General features: G+C 43.1%; 2 protein-coding genes across 8 annotated transcripts in view; both read left to right on the top strand.

Annotated features, from left to right (window-relative positions):
• The window catches only part of KPNA3 (karyopherin subunit alpha 3), a 37,577-nt gene extending 32,940 nt beyond the window's left edge, over positions 1-4,637 (top strand). The window contains exons 16-17 of the mRNA XM_053380260.1: positions 815-909; positions 2,006-4,637. Coding sequence (XP_053236235.1) covers positions 815-909; positions 2,006-2,104 — 194 coding nt within the window. The 3' untranslated portion in view covers positions 2,105-4,637. The remainder of the gene's footprint in view (positions 1-814; positions 910-2,005) is intronic.
• Positions 4,638-6,954: 2,317 nt separating this feature from the next.
• Positions 6,955-20,778, top strand: part of RCBTB1 (RCC1 and BTB domain containing protein 1) — a 51,344-nt gene continuing 37,520 nt past the window's right edge. For 5 of the 7 annotated variants that reach the window (XM_053380252.1, XM_053380254.1, XM_053380257.1 and 2 more), the window contains exons 1-6: positions 6,955-7,078; positions 13,880-14,082; positions 17,309-17,459; positions 18,620-18,786; positions 19,322-19,480; positions 20,444-20,551. In XM_053380252.1, coding sequence (XP_053236227.1) covers positions 13,957-14,082; positions 17,309-17,459; positions 18,620-18,786; positions 19,322-19,480; positions 20,444-20,551 — 711 coding nt within the window. In that variant the 5' untranslated portion in view covers positions 6,955-7,078; positions 13,880-13,956. Of the gene's footprint in view, positions 7,079-7,286; positions 7,499-13,879; positions 14,083-17,308; positions 17,460-18,619; positions 18,787-19,321; positions 19,481-20,443; positions 20,552-20,778 lie in introns of those variants that run through there. The other 2 variants (XM_053380253.1, XM_053380259.1) reach the window with 2 other exon arrangements.

Raw genomic sequence — 20,778 nt, 5'->3', positions numbered from 1 at the left:
GAAACCAAGCCTTATGAGGATCGGACTCAGTTGGGGGAGTTGGGCATATTTAGCTCAGAGAAGAGAAGGCTAAGAGGTGACATGAAAGCCATCTTCCAATATCTAAAGGTCTGTCACATGGAAGATGGAGCAAGCTTGTTTTCTGCTGATCCAGAATGTAGGACCTGAACCAATGGCTTCAAGTTATAAGAAAGGAGATTCTGACTCAACATCAGGAAGGACTTTCTAACAGTAAGAGCTGTTAGACAGTGGAACAGTCTCCCTTGGGAGGTTGTGGACTCTCCTTGGAGGTTTTTAAACAGAGGTTGGATAGCCATCTGTCATGGAAGCTTGAGCTGAGATTCCTGCATTGCAGGGGGATGAACTAGATCAGGGGTCGGCAACCTAAGGCTCATGGACCCCCGCTGCCTGCTCGGTCGGCTCACGTGCGCCGTGCTAAACCAGCGCAGAGCAGAGTGGGGACTGCCTTCCGTGACGCTGGCCAGCTTCCCATTGGCTGCAGGAACTTCCTGCAGCCAATGGGAAGCTGCGCATGCCTCCTCCGCACCAGAAGGAGCGTCAGAAATAGCGTTTGCGCGCGCACACACACACTCCGGTCCACCATGGCATCTGCGGGACTGTGAACTGGCCCAAGCCACAAAAACTTTGCTGACCCCTGAACTAGATGACCCTCATGGTCTCTTCCAACTCTACATTTCTGTGATTCCATGCCACCAGCTGTCTTCATTCCACTGGCAGACAGACTTAATTGGGTTACAGCTTGCAATTTCTTAATTTATTAAACTTGTCATTTTTCTTGCTTCTCTTTGACCAGGCTTGGAGAAAATTGAAGCACTGCAACAACATGAGAATGAAGACATTTATAAGCTAGCATTTGAAATAATAGATCAGTATTTCTCTGGTGATGAAGTAAGTACCTCTGACTTCTAAAATGTAACAGCAGTAAGTGGCTGCTTTGAGTACTCTGCAGAAATATTGGTGTGGGCCAATGTAAAATGCTCTGAAAAACCACTTTTTCCCTGTACACCGGAGGCACAGTTTCCATTCAGTGTTCTATTCCAGCCAGTGTTACATCTGTGCAGTACTTCATATTACCAGCAAAACAGAAACGTGCTGGCTTGTTAAAACAGGATGCAGCAGCTTCTGCTGAGGTTCCTAAGATATGCATTACTTGCAACTGAGATAGGTGCTCTGCACATAGTTTACAGCAGCACCTGAGGAAGGAGATTTTGAAAACTTTAAAATGTTGTGGAACAAATACTCACATATGCATGCTGGGTAATGCTGGAAGACTACCCTTAACACCCTCTCTTCTGCATGCTCAGTGCTGCAATCTGTAATTCACTTCAGTTTGGAGGACCAATTTAGTAATAGTCATGTACACAGTACAGTAAGCATGAAATAAAAGTGCTGTAAATAAGTAATATTCCTTGTCATGTAGCACCCCAATGTATGTATGTGTGTAAATAGCTTACTTGCCTCTCCCTGCCCTCAGCACAGCCTCTTGAAACAACAACTCCCCACCCCAATAACTTACAAATAATTTACTTTGCTAAACAAAGACAAAATGATACTCTAGCTTTCTCAAAGCCTCAAGTTGGTTTCAGGACATCACTTGATGTATTTATTTGAGGAATTAGTAGCTATCTTCATGCATTATTAATAACAGTTAAGTTACTATTTGAGGTGAGCTTGCAGGGTCTAGTAGTGTGTTAGGTCCATCACCAACTCATTGTCAGGAGCAAGCCAGCCCAGTGTAATTATTGGCATTCAAATAGAGTTCCGAGGGATTGCCACCAGCTCAATGCCCTAGGAGATTGCTCATAAGAGCAGCAGATTTGAAAATGTCTCAACTTTTGTAACATGTCCAAGCCTTCTGTATGCATGGTGTGCATTTTTGATACCTGCTCTTGTACTGTTGGGCGGAATATGTTTTCTGTGAGTGGGGGCTATTTATAAGGTGAACAATGAAATCCCATGGTATGCACTTTCTTTGTTTTTGTAGATTGATGAAGATCCCAGCCTCATTCCTGAGGCAACACAAGGAGGTACTTACAATTTTGATCCAACGGCCAATCTTCAAACAAAAGAATTTAATTTTTAAGTTCCATACAATGCAGCTTTTCTATTCCACACCTGTAAAATGTACCACCTGATGGTTGCCGTTGAAAAAAGGACTCCAAGCATATGCCTCTTTGTCTGATGCTTCTAAAGCAAGTTGTATCTCCGTCACTTCGCCGTTGCCAAAAGTAACTCTCACACGGACCATAAATGCATATGCATGATCTCATAAACTGTTCAGAGTTGTTGTTTTTTAACAACCCGTGTTACCTTTCCTCTCTTGTTTTTGCCTTTTTTTTGCCCCTGGTGCCACAAGCTGACAACTGCAGTCTGCAGTTTTAAGAATATCCCTTTGTGGTGGCGGCTCATTGGCTTTCCACAGAAGAGTAGCTTTCTTTCTAACTGTGGATCAAGACTCTTTAGTATGATGCTTACATTTTGGAAGACTTCCAAGAGGCCCTGTTTATTTTTTAAGCCTCTACTGTTGTCCTCTACAAACATATTTTCATATATTTAATGTGGAAGAATAAACAAAGAAAACGCAAGTCAAATTATTTTCATTGGTGAAACTGAAATTTTAAAAGAACTTGGTAATTGATTAGTGTAAAAACAGACTACATATATCAGTAATTGTGTTCATTACTGCCTTAGAAGCTTGGGTTTGAAGAATGAAGTTTGCATTTGGACTAGTAAAACATGACCAGTATACCTAATTTTTGAGAACAGCAAGCTGTACTTGACCACTCTTCAGCCTGTGTGTTCCTGCTGTTTTGGAAATAATGAAAATGCTGTGCATGGTATTTTACCTGAGCTACAATCTGTTACGGACTTGAACTTCGTTTTAAGTTGAAAGCAAGAATTCCATATAAAAGAAACAAAGCTACCCCAAATGAGCATTGGTTAGCAAGAATCTTGCTTTCATCTTTTAGTAGTCAATGCATTATTTTTGTTTTAAATTTATAACTGAATAATGTTGATTTATATTGGTTTAAACTGTGGAGCTTTCATGTTTACTGTAATTTAGTCTTAAACTATTTTTTTACTTACCAGTGCTTATGATGATGTGGTTGGCAACAAACTAGCAACTATTTTAGGAGCATCATAAAAGCTTCATTCTTGGAGTATTGGAAAAATAATAGAAAAATTAGTCTCTAAACCTATTCATATAGTTAAGATATGTATTAGTTGTGTGAGGCTTTGTGGAAGCTGCTACTATTCAGAAGAAGCGTAACATGCAGCTCACCATGAATAAATTTGCATAAGCTGGTAACATGGGAGATCATTAATATTGGGGTAATGTCCAGCCTGGCTTTTCAGAGGATCTGGGATTGCTGTGGGTAAAGATGAAATTTAAACTTTGTAACCTGTCACACAAACTGGTATTGTTGCTGTTGTTCACTGGATGTACTTTCCCCAATGCCTTGATGTGAAGGGATACTGAAAACGTAAAACTAATGTAGTTATTGGATGTGGGTTGTATTTACTGTGACGAAGATAAGGACAGATGCCATCACAAGCTTTGTTGATCAGCTGTTTTTCCACTGATGAGCAAAACATTGCAGGTGTTCATTCATTAAATCTATCTGCCAAGGTGGAGCCACTTTAAAGAGTGAGTTGTATTGTATCTTAAAATGATACAAGTATGTGTTTTAAACTGCAAGATTTTTACTTGCTAGATACTGTGTTTTAATACAGTGGTTTGGCCTCTATTTATAGGTTTTATAAATTTTAAAATCAATTTCTCTTTAAGGTGGCTCAGACTTTTCAACTCTTGTGCACATAAAATTGAGTTGAAGTTCATTGTGCCTTTTTTCTTTACCCAGACATTAAGTTCATTTGGTAACTGTGTCCTATATTAACACATTTTACTGGAATTGTGTTGTGCTTGCTAAAAACTAGACATTTCAAAATCAGAATTAGATTTGGTCATAGGTTTTGGAATTTCAAAGCAGGTATGCAGTTGATGATGTGAAAAAATGCCCCTCGTTTTATAGTATGCCTGTGTCCGCTGTCTTAGATGCTACACACACAATGAGATAAATGATTTTTCACTACTGTGAAGACTGAGATGAACATAGGAAAACTTGTTTAAAGCAGTAACTTAGATTTTTCTCATTATTCTGTCACCTTATCAGCCCTTGTTTGGGATCCAACCATTTTATAGTTAAAGGAAACAAGCGCTTGACTCCAAAGATCCTGCTGTGCAAGAGGGGGAGATTTTTGCAGTTGTGCTGAGAGTTTCCTCCCATCTACTGATATAAGTGATATCAGAGTGTCAAGAGGCCTCCAGAACAGGAGGCACAGAAGGCTGCAGATGGAGGAAATGGTATCCCTTCTCTCTTACCCCACTTGCAGAGTTTCTTCCAGTCATGCCATGTATTAGGATCTTTGTATGCAAGCCAAAAGTATATTGCTGCACTTTTAAGTTTTCAGAAGTGGTTTAAAATTGCATTGTGTTATTTTTTTAACTCTCAGTTAATAGATTAAATTGTTACTTCAAAAGAGGCATCTAAATGTGTTCCTAATTTTGTATATGGGCTTAGGTTTTATAACCAATAAAAAGCTGCTATCAAATACTACAAACCTGTAAGACCTTATTTTGAAAACAGTGATGTGCTTTAAGTGGATTTGTAGGCTTACTTTTCTCTGACCATTTTCAAATGACAATATGTCCTCTAGTAACCTGAACTGACTTCTTAAAGCATTACCAAAAATAAAACAGTATTTACAATGGTCAACATAATATATAATAATTCTTTATTTTGAATATGCATCTAATTAAGAAGCTTTGTATTTAGCACATTGATATTCATGTACAAAAAGGTGTCATAACTTTTGTCTGATATCTTTGTTCTGTTAAAGAGTCTTCTGTTCGAAAGAAAAATATGGTGTCGCATAGCAATTTGTGGTCATTGTCAAATTAATCAAGCCTCAGTTTGATTGTAAAATGACAATGGCAGTAATGCTTTTTTAAAAAAGATATAGTACAGTTCTGAGTGTTGTCCTATTCTGTATGTGATAGGAAACTAATCTCAGGGAATATACTTGCAGTGTTCCACATATGCAGTAATCCAACACTAGTGTAACAGCATGCAACAGGGGTAAAAGACTATCAGAAGCCACTGAGGGTGGAAATAAGGGGATATATATGTAGCCACTGTATCTGACTAGACTGAAACTGCTTCTCAACCAATCTGGTAAATTTCACAATTCTGGTGGCTGAAATGGAGTCCAGATAAGCTGTTGAAGTCAGATACGGGGTAGAGGTTTCTTGCACAGCAAGCCCCCCAACATTACGTTTGCAACAATTATTAAGCTAATAACATTACTTGTATTTTGTAATGACATTTTTGAAATGTAAGTCCCCCTGAATCCCAGCGTAGATTAAATAAGAGACATTAAATAAAATACTGATAAAATGATCCCAATGCTCAATGATAGACCATCTCCAGTTAGGAGTCAGGTAAGAAGGTGACAGAGAGATGCTGATACTCTGGAGTGCTATTGCTAGTCAGATGATGCTTCCTCACTATTTTTGTATATTCATTAAAAGGTTTACATCCCACTTTTCACATAAGTATCAAAGCAGTGTGCAATAATAAACAGGATGTTTAATGTGCAATTGTCTTGCTTTGTTCATTCACTTTTTATAGCGCATTGTCAAATTGTCCTGTGTTTTTGCTAGGCTTCTTCTGTCTTTCTTGGGGTGCTTCCAGACAAAGCTTTAAATGTACCATCATCTTGCCTCCTTCACACAATTGTACGGCAGTCCAACGAACATAGTAAGCAAATTGCGATCTCTTGTGTGTGTTCTTATCTTTTTATCTCGCCACAGAAAATCCATTAAGGAAAAAAGAACGGAATAGCTGCACAATCTCTTGGCAGCCGTGAATAGGAAAATGTGCAAGTGAGGCACAGCAGGAGAAGTTATCCCTAGGGATGGTGGATAACCACTCCTTTCTATTGACTCATTTATTTCTGGTTTCACAGCCATCTCATGCTTTGCATGTGCTTTCCCATGAACTATCATCACTTAGCCTTAATTGTTTCCTGGAATGATGGTTACTCAGTGTACACACTATTTAACTAGTGGGTTTCAATGAAAACAGCAGTGGTTACTTCCAAATACAGATGTGTAGAATGAACACTGCAGTCGTTAAGCCCTGTGCTACAGACACTGTTTCGTAATCTGCATTTCCCTTCTGTTACAGTAGAATTGTGTAACTAACAAGTAGGGGAAACCAAGGCTGCAAGTTTCCTGTCTGGGTTGTGAAACTGATCAAATCAGGTGGTTCCACTAGATCCGCATGACAGATTCTCAGGTGAAATGAATAGGGCTTGTAGCTCAACTTGCAACCATGTTTACTTAGAAGTATATTTACCTGCAACACTTTAGGCCTCTGATGCAGAAACTTAAAAACAAACAAACCCTGTAAACAAGTATTTGGCAATTGTGAAGGCAGAAGCACCTGCTTTACAACATCAGCAGGGTATATAGAATCAGAATGGTAGAGTTGGAAGGGGTCTCAAGATGCGGCTCGCAGAAAGAGGGGGGACAAGGGTGCCCACGCAAGCAGCATTTCTGCCCTGGTGTGAGGTGCCAAAAACACAATGAACCGCGTGCGGCCAGTTGGTAATTGTGCTTGTTGCTTCCCTCAGGAGAGCAGTGCTTGGAGCTCCGCCTCCTCCGAGGGAAGGCAGGGCCGGGAGCGCGTCCCTCTTGCTTTCCCCGCTTACTAGCTCTACGGCGATCCAAGGGGCGTCGGGAGGCCGCCTTTCCCGCGCCTTTGATTGGCTGTGGCCCCACGGAGCAGGCGCGGGACAGGGAGCGGGCGGAGCTCTTTCGCGGAGCGGCGCCTGGCCGCGCGGGTCCTTGCGCCGGCCCGTCTCCTCCGCCCCCGCGCAGCGCCGCCCGCCCGCCCGCCCGCCCGGCGTCCTCGGGGCGGGAGCGAAGGCGCGCCTCTCCGGAGATCCCCAAGCCGGGTCTCGCCGTCGCCTCGCCGGACGAGACTGGCAGGTAGGGACGCGGACGAGGCTTCCGAGCTGCAGGCGTCGCTTTCTGAGGGGGGCGCGGGCCAGACGCGGCTCTTCGTGCCGCCCCCGGCCTCCCCTGGGCCTGGCCAGCCCCTTCCGGAGTCAAGGCCCGGGGCAGGATTCCGCCGAAGGAGCGCTCTTCTCTTCAGAGCGGAGCCCGTCCCGGCTGCCTTCCTGGCAAGAAAGCCGAGTCAGGTGCTGCCGCATAAAAGACTCGAAGTCAGAAGGGGCGGTTTGGATTTCAGCCAAGTTAACAGGCAGGAGCGTTTTTGTGGCTGGGGATAGAAGTTACAGATGCGTACAAATTATAAACCCAGTGCTGGCCTAACTTGACAGTTTCACTATTCAAGCTCTTGCAGGATACGTCCATATGTTCAAGTGACATGGCAACCATTTCTCTCCCGTCTGTCCATTTGTGAACCCCTTTTCTCTCCTAAAACAATCATTTAAACTTGTTAAAAGAACCAAAATATATTTTCTTTATCCTTAAGCTATGTCTGAAAGAAATTAGAAATGTCACATTTTTAGATGGGCAGCTAAGACAGGAATGTACTCAAATCTGTTTTGCAGTGTGTAATTAGCACTCTATATCTTCCTTAATGGTTCAAACGATGTAACATATTCTGATTTAAAATGGAACCCCAAACCAGTAGTGTCTGATGGGGACTGGGGCTGTGGTTGTGTTTAGCTTGGGGAGGAGAAGATTAAGGGGGACATGATGATAATGCTTTTTAAATATCTGAAAATCTGCTCTAGAAGGCAAATCCAGAGCCAGTAGGTGGAAACTACAGGGAAGCAGATTTTGGCTAGCAGAGCAGACAGCAGTGGGAGACAGTGGGCTCTGCTTCCCTAGAGGTTTGCCTGTGTAGTGGCATCCTGCCCAGAGCAAAAGGGCTGTCAGACTATGGGACTTGGACTACCATACTTTCCAACACCATGGTTTGCATTCAGCAATGTCCTGTTCAGGGTAACCCCATGGAAATCATAGAATCATAGAATCATAGAGTTGGAAGAGACCACAAGGGCCATCGAGTCCAACCCCCTGCCAAGCAGGAAACACCATCAGAGCACTCCTGACATATGGTTGTCAAGCCTCTGCTTAAAGACCTCCAAAGAAGGAGACTCCACCACACTCCTTGGCAGCAAATTCCACTGTCGAACAGCTCTTACTGTCAGGAAGTTCTTCCTAATGTTTAGGTGGAATCTTCTTTCTTGTAGTTTGGATCCATTGCTCCGTGTCCGCTTCTCTGGAGCAGCAGAAAACAACCTTTCTCCCTCCTCTATGTGACATCCTTTTATATATTTGAACATGGCTATCATATCTTTACAGTCCAATGCTGTAAAGAAAATATTGCATAGGAACCTGGAATGTAAGAACCATGAAGCTGGGTAAGTTGGAGGTGGTCAAAAATGAGATGGCAAGAATAAATATTGACATCCTGGGCATCAGTGAACTAAAATGGACGGGAATGGGTGAATTCAGTTCGGATGACCATCATATCTACTACTGTGGGCAAGAAACCCGTAAAAGAAATGGAGTGGCCCTCATAGTCAACAAAAGAGTGGCGAAAGCTGTACTGGGATGCAATCTCAAAAATGATAGAATGATCTCGATACGAATCCAAGGCAGACCTTTTAACATCACAGTAATCCAAGTTTATGCACCAACTACTGGTGCTGAAGAAACTGAAATAGACCAATTCTATGAAGACTTACAACACCTTATAGAAGTGACACCAAAGAAGGATGTTCTTCTCATTATAGGGGATTGGAATGCTAAAGTAGGGAGTCAAGAGATAAAAGGAACAACTGGCAAGTTTGGCCTTGGAGATCAAAACGAAGCAGGGCAAAGGCTAATAGAGTTCTGTCAAGAGAACAAGCTGGTCATCACAAACACGCTTTTCCAACAACACAAGACACGACTCTACACATGGACATCACCAGATGGGCAGCATCGAAATCAGATTGATTATATTATCTGCAGCCAAAGATGGAGAAGCTCTATACAGTTAGCAAAAACAAGACCTGGAGCTGACTGTGGCTCAGATCATCAGCTTCTTATAGCAAAATTCAAGCTTAAACTGAAGAAAGTAGGAAAAACCACTGGGCCGGTAAGATACAATCTAAGTCAAATCCCTTATGAATACACAGTGGAAGTGAGGAACAGGTTTAAGGATTTAGATTTGGTGGACAGAGTACCTGAAGAACTATGGGTGGAGGCTCGTAACATTATACAGGAGGCAGCAACGAAAACCATCCCAATGAAAAGGAAATGCAAGAAAGCAAAGTGGCTGTCCAATGAGGCCTTACAAATAGCGGGGGAGAGAAGGCAAGCAAAATGTGAGGGAGATAGTGATAGATACAGGAAATTGAATGCAGATTTCCAAAGAATAGCAAGGAGAGACAAGAAGGCCTTCTTAAACGAGCAATGCAAAGAAATAGAGGAAAGCTATAGAATGGGAAGAACCAGAGATCTGGAGATATGAAAGGAATTGGAGATATGAAAGGAACATTTCGTACAAAGATTTCCATAATAAAGGACAAAAGTGAAAAGGACCTAACAGAAGCAGAAGACATCAAGAAGAGGTGGCAAGAATACACAGAGGAATTATACCAGAAAGAAATGGATGTCTCGTATACCCCAGGTAGTGTAGTTGCTGACCTTGAGCCAGACATCCTGGAGAGTGAAGTCAAATGGGCCTTCGAAAGCACTGCAAATAACAAGGCCAGTGGAAGTGATGGTATTCCAGCTGAACTATTTAAAATTTTAAAAGATGATGCTGTTAAGGTGCTACACTCAATATGCCAGCAAGTTTGGAAAACTCAGCAGTGGCCAGAAGATTGGAGAAGATCAGTCTACATCCCAGTCCCAAAGAAGGGCAGTGCCAAAGAGTGCTCCAACTACCGCACAATTGCACTCATTTCACACGGTAGCAAGGTTATGCTTAAAATTCTACAAGGAAGGCTCAAGCAGTATGTGGACTGAGAACTCCCAGAAGTGCAAGCTGGATTTAGAAGAGGCAGAGGAACCAGAGACCAAATTGCAAACATGCGCTGGATTATGGAGAAAGCTAGAGAGTTCCAGAAAGACATCTACTTCTGCTTCATTGACTATGCAAAAGCCTTTGACTGTGTCGACCACGGCAAACTATGGCAAGTTCTTAAAGAAATGGGAGTGCCTGATCACCTCATCTGTCTCCTGAGAAATCTCTATGTGGGACAAGAAGCTACAGTTAGAACTGGATATGGAACAACTGATTGGTTCAAAATTGGAAAAGGAGTACGACAAGGCTGTATTTTGTCTCCCTGCTTATTTAACTTATATGCAAAATTCATCATGCGAAAGGCTGGGCTGGATGAATCCCTAGCCGGAATTAATATTGCTGGAAGAAATATCAACAACCTCAGATATGCAGATGACACAACCTTGATGGCAGAAAGTGAGGAGGAATTAAAGAACCTTTTAATGAGGGTGAAAGAGGAGAGCGCAAAATATGGTCTGAAGCTCAACATCAAAAAAACGAAGATCATGGCCACTGGTCCCATCACCTCCTGGCAAATAGAAGGGGAAGAAATGGAGGCAGTGAGAGATTTTACTTTCTTGGGCTCCATGATCACTGCAGATGGTGACAGCAGTCATGAAATTAAAAGACGCCTGCTTCTTGGGAGAAGGGCAATGACAGGCCTAGACAGCATCTTGAGAAGTAGAGACATCACCTTGCCAACAAAGGTCCGTATAGTTAAAGCTATGGTTTTCCCAGTAGTGATGTATGGAAGTGAGAGCTGGACCATAAAGAAGGCTGATCGCCGAAGAATTGATGCTTTTGAATTATGGTGCTGGAGGAGACTCTTGAGAGTCCCATGACTGCAAGAAGATCAAACCTCTCCATTCTGAAGGAAATCAGCCCTGAGTGCTCACTGGAAGGACAGATTGTGAAGCTGAGGCTCCAGTACTTTGGCCACCTCATGAGAAGAGAAGACTCCCTGGAGAAGACCCTGATGTTGGGAAAGATGGAGGGCACAAGGAGAAGGGGGCGACAGAGGACGAGATGGTTGGATAGTGTTTTCGAGGTTACCAGCATGAGTTTGACCAAACTGCGGGAGGCAGTGGAGGACAGAGGTGCCTGGCGTTCTCTGGTCCATGGGGTCACGAAGAGTCGGACACGACTAAACGACTAAACAACAACAACAAATCATATCGCCCCTTAACCTCCTCTTCTCCAGGCTAAACATGGCCAGCTCCCTTAGCCGTTCCTCATAAGGCATCGTTTCCAGGCCTTTGACCATTTTGGTTGCCCTCCTCTGGACACGTTCCAGTTGGTCAGTGTCCTTCTTGAACTGTGGTGCCCAGAACTGGACACAGTACTCCAGGTGAGGTCTGACCAGAGCAGAATACAGTGGCACTATTACTTCCCTTGATCTAGATGCTATACTCCTATTGATGCAGCCCAGAATTGCATTGGCTTTTTTAGCTGCCGCGTCACACTGCTGGCTCATGTCAAGTTTGTGGTCAACCAAGACTCCTAGATCCTTTTCACATGTACTGCTCTCAAGCCAGGTGTCACCCATCTTGTATTTGTGCCTCTCATTTTTTTGGCCCAAGTGCAATACTTTACATTTCTCCCTGTTAAAATTCATCTTGTTTGTTTTGGCCCAGTTCTCTAATCTGTCAAGGTCGTTTTGAAGTGTGAACCTAAGTGGGTCATGTCCATGGTTCTACTCTGAGGAGGAATAGTGTTGAGTCCCATCCTTTGAGTCTAGTGAGATGCTTGAATCACTTCATGTTTTATGCAAACAAATGCTTTGATTTCCTGGGGAAATGTCGTGCTCTGAATTTTTTTATGTCAAAACTTTTTTATGCCGGGAGTGGGCGGGCAGAGGAAAAGTGGTCAGAACCACAAGTGTGACATTTTCCTTTATACAGTAGGGTACTCAGATACCCCACACACTTGGACATCCCTCAGTGTAGGGCGGGCGTGTCCAAAGCCTGTTTCCGGGGCCTAATCTGGCCCACCTGTTGATTTAATCTGGCCCCCGTGGCAGTATATGTCCTGGGGTAAAATCCTTAAAAAAACTTTGGGGTAAAATTGTAAAAAAATTCAACAACTGCAATCCTAAATATAAAAAAAAATAAAAAACACTTCTTCAGATACACTGAAACAGAAGTCACCAGACCCTTATATATAGTGGGAGGGTGGGGTGGGGTTTTTCTCAGGTGGGTAGTAGGAGATGGGTGATAGACTCAATGGTTATGGTAAATCACCCATCTCTTTGTGTGCATGCACACAAAAGCTTATACCAAGAACAAACTTAGTTGGTCTCTAAGGTGCTACTAGACAATTTTTAAATTTTTTTTTATATATTTCGACTGTGTCAGACCAACACAGCTACCTACCTGAATTTTCAATCCTAAAAGCAGCTCAACAACTTTGGGGTCAACTTCAATCCTAAAAATAAAAAGCTCAGCAATTTTGGTCGGCCCTCATGTGTGTTCACTTCATCAAATCTGGCCCTCTTTGAAAAAAGTTTGGACACCCCTGGTGTAGGGGAACAAAAAGCATGAGCAGAATTCAAGGCCTGGCAAAAACATGGACCCTACTTAGTACCCTCTTTGAGCAAAGGATGTGGCTGTGAATGGGGTGTGGTCTGGAGAGAATCCTAAGGGCCAAATAGAGAGGTCTGGAGTGCTGCATTTGGTCTCTGCGCTTGACATTCCTCATCCCTGAAATAAACCGAGGCCCATTTTGGGCCAGTGGATAGAGCCTGGGTTTGGGAGGCTGAGGATGCCTCTTTGCCACATGCAGGTGGTGACCCAATTACCAGTCTTTTCCAGTTAGCCTCCTTTTTTGTTACATCACCACTTGCCTTGGTCCACATGTTTCTAGCCTAGTGTCTGGAGCCACACAGATGTGTTGGCTACTTGTTTCCTGAATTTTAGTGTCTTTCATATGTTGCAATTCCCAGCAGCCCTTGCAGGGAATTACAGAGTGTGCAGAACATGCTTCATGTGACATTATCTCAAAGGTTTGTGCTGCACACTGGTTTTATCAGCTCAGCTCCTTCTGTATGCAACAAGGTAAGATTTTTAAAAAACAATACTGAGATATGGAAACAACTTTTGTCACTCCTGGTATTACAGAGAGTTAAAGCTTTAGGTTTGAAACATCCTTGACAGTCTACCTTTTGTTTCATGTAAACATGGTTGTCTCTGTTTAACTTTCAATACCACTAAACTTGCAGGATTTCTTGTTTTGACCTGGTTTGTATGCTAGCATTGTTGGGTCATTTCAGAGATGTCATCTGAGCAATGGCAACAAAGCTCGCTTTTGATGTTTGTGCTGCTGCTTTGCAACAGTGGAATGCCATTTCTCAAGCCTTTTCATGTTCTGTTCAGCACCAGATTTAGTAAGTCTCTATAGCAATGTTGTGAAGGCTGCCCGCACAGGCTTAGCTGACGTTTTTGTTCAAAATGAAATGGCAGCTGCAACTCTGGCAACTCCCTGTAGATATGGGAAGGCGAAGAGTAGTGGACGGTCTGTATGGGATAGTAACTCCCTCTCTGCTTTGGGAATGGGCTGGTGGGTTAACAAGTGCATCAGGAGATGTGTGACTGCTACCTTTGATTATTTGCAGGGCTGCCTAGGAATACATCCCGGCAGCTGTACTACACGCATGTGTAAATCTGTGTAACCCAGAGTTAGGCATCTCTGTGTCTGCACCACAATATAGAAATAGGTTTTCCATATCTGAAAATCCAGTCTTTCTATCCTTTCTTCTCTTCTAGGTGACTCCATGATTTTGTTTTAATTGGAGGCAAAATGCCAGCATAATTATAAGTCTGGTATAAAGAACTGTGAAGTCATGATGGATGTTGGAAAGTGGCCAATATTTACTTTGCTTTCGCCACAAGAAATATCAACCATCCGAAAAGCATGTGTGTTTGGAACATCTGCCAATGAAGCGATATACATCACCCACAGTGATGAGGTAAATATTGGGTTGTCTAGGTTAAATGGCTTAACTTAAAAAAAAAAAGTTTGTATATCTGGTGCACAAGCCAAAAACAACGCAAGTGATTTGCAAATGTTTGTATGCTTGGATATATTTTTTAAAGATAGTCTTAAGGCTTTAAAAAAGTTGTATATTCTCTCAAATGGTATGTACAGTGGTACCTCGGGTTAAGAACTTAATTCATTCTGGAGGTCCGTTCTTAACCTGAAACTGTTCTTAACCTGAAGCACCACTTTAGCTAATGGGGCCTCCCGCTGCCGCCGCGCGATTTCTGTTCTCATCCTGAAGCAAAGTTCTTAACACGAGGTTCCAATTCTGGGTTAGCGGAGTCTGTAACCTGAAGCGTCTGTAACCCGAGGTACCACTGTATTGGCACATTTGCTCCTTAGCTGATAGAAACAAATCTCAAAACCACTTTGCTGGTTGAACAACTTCAGAATATTTCTTTAAAATTATTTGAAAAAGTTCTTTAAAACAAATTATGAGATCCTCTGGTTCATTTCCTCTTCTGTTTGTTTTACTAGAGCATTCAGTATGATATTAAATATATTAAGAGGAGACTGTGTATTTTAAATGAGAAGAAAAAAAATGATTAAATTAAAGTTAATTGAGAATCAAGGGGGCAGCCGGTTTGCATGGAGGCTGTCCTGGCTATCAGAGGTGTTGGCAGTCACACGCCTACGCCACTGAGGGCAAGATGGGGCCTGGATGCCTGACCCATAGTCTTCGGCTGATGGAGCTATCTAAGAGAACAAGAGAGAGGACAAGGAGTGCCAGCCCCCTTGGGGTTCTGGCCCTGTGGCCCACAACTGGCCTGTGGCCTGCAATCAGAGGAATGAGGCCCTTCGGAGAAATAATAATAATAATAATAATAATAATAATAATAATAATAATAATAATATATTATTTATACCTCACCCATCTGGCTGGGTTTCCCCAGCCACTCTGGGCAGCTTCCAACAAAATAAAACACACTAATTCATGAAATATTAAAAGCTTCCCTAAACTGGGTTGCCTTCAGATGTCTTCTAAAAGTCTGGTAGTTGTTGTTCTCTTTGACATCTGGTGGGAGGGTGTTCCACAAGGCAGGAGCCTACTGAGAAGGCTCTCTGCCTGGTTCCCTATAACTTTGCTTCTTGTAGCGAGGGAGCCGCCAGAAGGCCCTCGGCGCTGGACCTCAGTGTCCAGGCAGAATGATGGAGGTGGAGATGCTCCTTCAAGTCCAAATGTCATAGACCAAATGGAGCAAACAGCACGCAGACCTAGTGGTGGGAGGAAAAATCCTTAAATAAGAGACACGGGGGAATGATTAATGGACTTCAAGCCAAACGGAGGACATAGATGATGCCTTCCTGGAACAGATGGCCAAGCATGCAAAAGGAAGGGAGATAGTAGTAATGGGGGACTTCAATTACCCGGATATTTGTTGGATGTCAAACTCAGCCAAGAGCATAAGGTCAAACAGATTCCTCACTGGCCTTGCAGACAACTTCATTGTCCAGAAAGTGGGAGAAGCAACAAGAGGAACAGCCATTTTAGATCTGGTCCTAACCAATGTTGATGACCTGGTTAGTGGGGTAGAAGTGGAAGGATCATTAGGCGCGAGTGATCATGCTCTTCTGAAGTTTACTATACAGCGGAAAGGAGCAGCCAAGCATACTAGGACTCAATTTCTCGACTTTAAGAAAGCCGACTTCATAAAACTTAGGGAAGTGCTGGGTGAGATCCCATGGACACTAATACTAAAAGGAAAGGGAGTTCATGATGGCTGGGATTGCTCATTCCAGTCCCTACTGCTCATTCTTAGAACCTTACATTTGTCCCTATTGAAACTGACTTTGTTAGTTTTGTCCCAGTTCTCCAAAGGTTGGTAAAGATTCATGGCTTCCTATATCAATGTTATAAACATGTAAGAATAAGAAAAATAAAACATTTCTAAGTACAAACGCTGTATATGTGGCGTAATTTCAAAGAAAGAAAATTGAACATACAGGTGATTGTTAAGTAAATTATACAGTGGCTTTCATGGGTATAATTCATGGGTATTGTCAGAGCTGCCCGAGGTCCCAGCTCACAAAGGACCAACGCCGCTTCGTCGTTAAGTACGAAAGTCTTTATTGAAGTTCAGTTTCACTTTCACAGCCGCAGCGTGCAGCTCTACGTCTCAAACTCTAGACCGCTGAAGCTCCGTCTGAATCTCCTCCCCCCAGACACCAGTTTAAGACTCTAGCCTTGCTCCACCTCTTCCTTTGCTCTCTCCTCCTCTGGTTCCGCCTGTCGGTCGGGGTCTCGCCCTTCCTAGACTCTTCTGACGCTGAGTCCCCTGAGTCTTCCCTCTCCCTCCGGCGGGCTTTAGGACCTGGTTCCCAATCCGGGTTTCCTGCTGTCCCGCGCGCCTGTACATTTGAACTTGGCGCGCGCGCCCAGCCGGCAACTTTCCTTCTGACCGTTGCACTGCTGCTGTCACTGCTTCCCCCTTCGGGGAGGCTAGCTGGAACTGACCTCCCCTCCGTTCCCCCACTCTCCGATGGAGGCGTGGTCAGCCCTGACTCATCTTCTCTCCCCGCTGGAGGAGACGCTGGTCCTGACACATGTGACTCTTCCCCCCCACTACGCTCTGGTGGGGAAGTTGGTCCTGATCCCCCGCTGCTGCTTTGGGAGTCCCCGCTGGCCCCCTGTTTCTGGTGCGTCCCCCCTGGGACCCCCCTTGCCCTGACCATCGACGCCCCCTTCTGGGAATCTTCTGATTCGCTGGAGAAGCTCATGGAATCTCTCGGGTCACTGTCATACTCCCCCACGCTGCCCTTGGATTCTTCCCCTTCGCTCTCCATTTCCTCTCTCCCCTGTGCTTCTGCTCCTGAGCCCCTGACAGGTATAATTCCAACCAAAATGCGTTTTGACCTTGGATGTTTAAAATCAGAGTGTTCCTTCCATATTATAAAAGAAATCCAATTTCATAAAATAATCATAGCTCCAGCATTTCTTATCCATAGCATACTGTGTTGAGTTTGCCAGATTTTGGCCATTTAGAGTTCATTGCAAAACCATGCTATCGTTATAAAGACACTATAGCTGAAATGGATATAGTAAGAATCCTATTAAATCTTATAAATTGTATATTTACCCTGATTCACTTTCATCTTGATGACTGTTGCTATAAATATAAGCATTAAAATGTAGTGTTATTGGTCTCTCTTTCCAGGTATTTGTATTTGGATTAAACTGTAGTAATTGTTTGGGAACTGGAGATAACCAGAGTACCATTGTACCAAAGAAACTTGAAACTTTATGCGGAAAGAGGATTCGCAGCCTCAGTTATGGAAGTGGACCACATGTAATACTTAGTACAGAAGGTAGTTTTGCTCTTGAGCAATACTAATTGCATGCTCCCTAAATTTAAGCAAAGGTTGTTAGAAATGGGTTCCAAGAAAATGTGGTTGTGGCCTTGCACTGTTGGCAAGTCCATTCCAACAACAGGTTGTTCCAGCTTAACCTCCCTGTGTGGCTGCATATTCCCCTCAACTCCTACACACATATATTGATACTCTTTCCAATCTAGTCTCCCATGTCAAAGAATGGATATCTTCTCTTCTCATCTGATTTTAAGTAAACCCATTCATGGAATAGCTGTAATTGGATGAATGAGTGAAAGTGTATATTGTTCCTTCTCTTTGGCCATGAAAGTTGATTACTTTGTTGGGCAAGACACTAAATTACTTTACTATGTTGCTTCCAATGGGATGTGGATATGGTTTTAAAAATATTTGCCCAGCTTAAATATTTGTGGTAAGCTTGGGCTGCAGAATTTTATTAGGCACTTCCCTCTCGCCAAGGGTGCGAACTGGTGGCTCTCACAACGTTGTTGGATTGCAACCCCCATGGATCTTTTCCTGCCTTCACGCAATGTTGTCTCCAACGTCAACCCTAAGAATGAGAGCAGTCTTTTGACATCTTCCTTTGATGCGTGTGTGCAGCTTGTGCTAAAGGTGGAGCCTGTGGCTGCAATTGCCAGTGTTTTCCTTTGTGCAGCAGCATTCACCAGACCAGGGAGGAGTAAAGTTATGCAGATGCTGCAGCGCTTCCTAGGAAAAATAAAATCTAAAGAAGGCTTAAGTGTCTCACTCCATGTGTGTGCACACCCCATTCCCTCATACCTTTCAGAACGATTGGGTTCTAATTCAGGTACTTATCTTAAGACTTAGGGCTATTTTCCACACTGTACAAGCAGAATTCTGCTTGTGAAATAGGACATCCACTTCTTATGCTCTCCCCTACATGCCCCCAAATTCTTCTTTGGAGCAGATGTTGAGGCCACATGGTGGTCTGGAGGGGGCAGAAGAGGAAGTTGCATTGCGGGCGTGGAAGTCTGTTGCCTGAGTGGAGCTGTGGCTCTGGATGCAGTCTCTTATATTTTTTATGACCCGCTTTTGTCTGGTGTTGTTTGCAATTGGGAATCATCTTCTAGGGTTAGATAAATAAATTATGGACATTTGTGCTTTTGTGCCTTTCATAGATGGTGAAGTTTATGCCTGGGGACATAATGGATACAGTCAACTTGGAAATGGGACCACCAATCAGGGTGTTACACCCATTCAAATCTGTACCAATTTGCTAATTAAGAAAGTAATTGAAGTAGCTTGTGGCTCCCATCATTCTATAGCACTATCATCTGATGGAGATGTAAGTCTTTTATATATGTATATTATTACTTGCTAAACTTTTGCTTTTGAGAACCCACTGTTATGCAAATGTGTTCCTGTATTTATTTATTTAAAAGCATTGATATCCCACTTAATATTTCAAAAATCTCTAAACTGTCTTAAATTTTGGGAAGCCCTCAGAGAAAAGTGAATCTGATGTTGCTATCAATCATTGTATTGTGTTTTCCTAGTGAAATATTTTGGACTGAAATCTTACCTTAACAGATAAGATTAAGATGTAACATGATGTTTCATGATGTAAAGTTACATGATGTAACTTTGCATCACGATGCATGTTTGCAGAAGGAACGGATTACCTGTGGACACAGGGCAGTGTCTGCTGTTTGGCAAGGCTTTTGATGTGTCACCTGCATATCTGCAGCAGTGGAGTTAAAATTGGAAGAGTTCTAGGATAAATTTTTTTTAAAAGGTCAAAGGAGATAATTATTTTTGTTCTGAAGGAAGTTTGGAGTGTGTTCCCATGATGTCTTTTCATCTTCTTTCCTTGTGGCAAGGTGTATGCCTGGGGCTATAACAACTGTGGACAAGTTGGGTCAGGCTCCACGGCAAACCAGCCCACTCCCCGCAAGGTTTCCAACTGTCTGCAGACGAAGGTGGTGGTCGGCGTTGCCTGTGGCCAAACCTCTTCCATAGCTGTAGTGGACAATGGTGAGGTAAGCATTCCAAGGTCATTGCACACATGGCTCTGCTTCTGCGTAAGAAAATGCTAAAGTGCAGAACAAAGGGCTAATAGAAGATGCCCCAGAAACTTTTGTGAAGCTGATGAGCTGCAGTGGCTTTAAACTAGACACCTGCTGGCTGTTCATTGCCATTAGGACTTGTTCTGGCACCTGTATGTTCACTTCATCATCTAAAATTCATTTCTGAAGGTGATGCTGGATCACCTGAGGGAGCAAATCTTGTGGTTAAAGGGAAAAGTAGGATTTGTGACTCATTTGATAATTATTGAAACCTCAGATGCAGTTAGTAAACAATTATTCAAGGCTTAAGTCAGAGGAAGTTTATCCTCAGGAAACGGGGAAACTTGAGCTATAAATAGTGTGTTGACATTGCTGCTTCCTTGCTCTTAAACGCTGGAAAGTTAAACTTTTTTACTTACGCTATGAATCCAGTACATCCAGAACTGTCCTGTAACATTTAGGGGAAGGGCAGAGTAACCAAGTAACTCTGCAGGCAGATTAAACTAAAAGTCATAAAACCCTTCATTTTATAATTTAGGAGTCAATATGCAGTGTTCATATGCACAAAAGAAAAATGAGTCGGCAACAGATAGCTGAAGTGTATGTAGATTAGGATTAGGTGCATTTTCAGCCTGCCTTTCTCAACATCTTTCCCTGAACTAGAGTTATTTTAAATTCATTTTTATTGTTACATTTATATCCCACCTTCAAGGAGTTCCGTGTTTCTCCCTCCTCACCATTTTACCCTCACACCAACCCTAAGAGGTAGGCTAGCGGGAGAGACTGGCCCAGGGTTACCCACTGAGCTTCGCGACAGAGTGGGGCTTTGAACCCTGGTCTACCAGATCATAGTCTAATGCTCTCACCAGCACACTGCACTGGCCACCTCTTTCCCTGGAGTGCATCCAGATTAACTGTTCTTCCTCCTTCATGAAGGTATATGGCTGGGGTTACAATGGCAATGGTCAACTAGGTCTGGGAAACAATGGCAACCAGCTAACCCCATGCCGAGTGGCTGCGCTACAAGGTCTCTGTGTAATGCAGGTGAGTACAAAATAGTGTAAGTTGTGTTGCTTAATTGTCCCCTGGTTTATTGTGAGCTTCTGTTTAGTGCTTATAACCAAAGCCTAGCCTGCAAACAGTTGGTGTTGAAGAGGCCTGGTAACTATGAGCCTGTAGATGGCTGCCATCTTCACTGCAGCTGGGGCAGCTTTCAGTTGGCAGTTTTTGCCAACGGCAGGAAAAGGGAATAACCAAGACGCAGCTGCCTC

The sequence above is a fragment of the Podarcis raffonei genome, chromosome 3 (genome assembly GCF_027172205.1).
Source record: "Podarcis raffonei isolate rPodRaf1 chromosome 3, rPodRaf1.pri, whole genome shotgun sequence".
NCBI lineage: Eukaryota > Metazoa > Chordata > Lepidosauria > Squamata > Lacertidae > Podarcis > Podarcis raffonei.
Note: the sequence above shows the minus strand (reverse complement) of the source record. Positions and strands in the feature narration are given on the sequence as shown.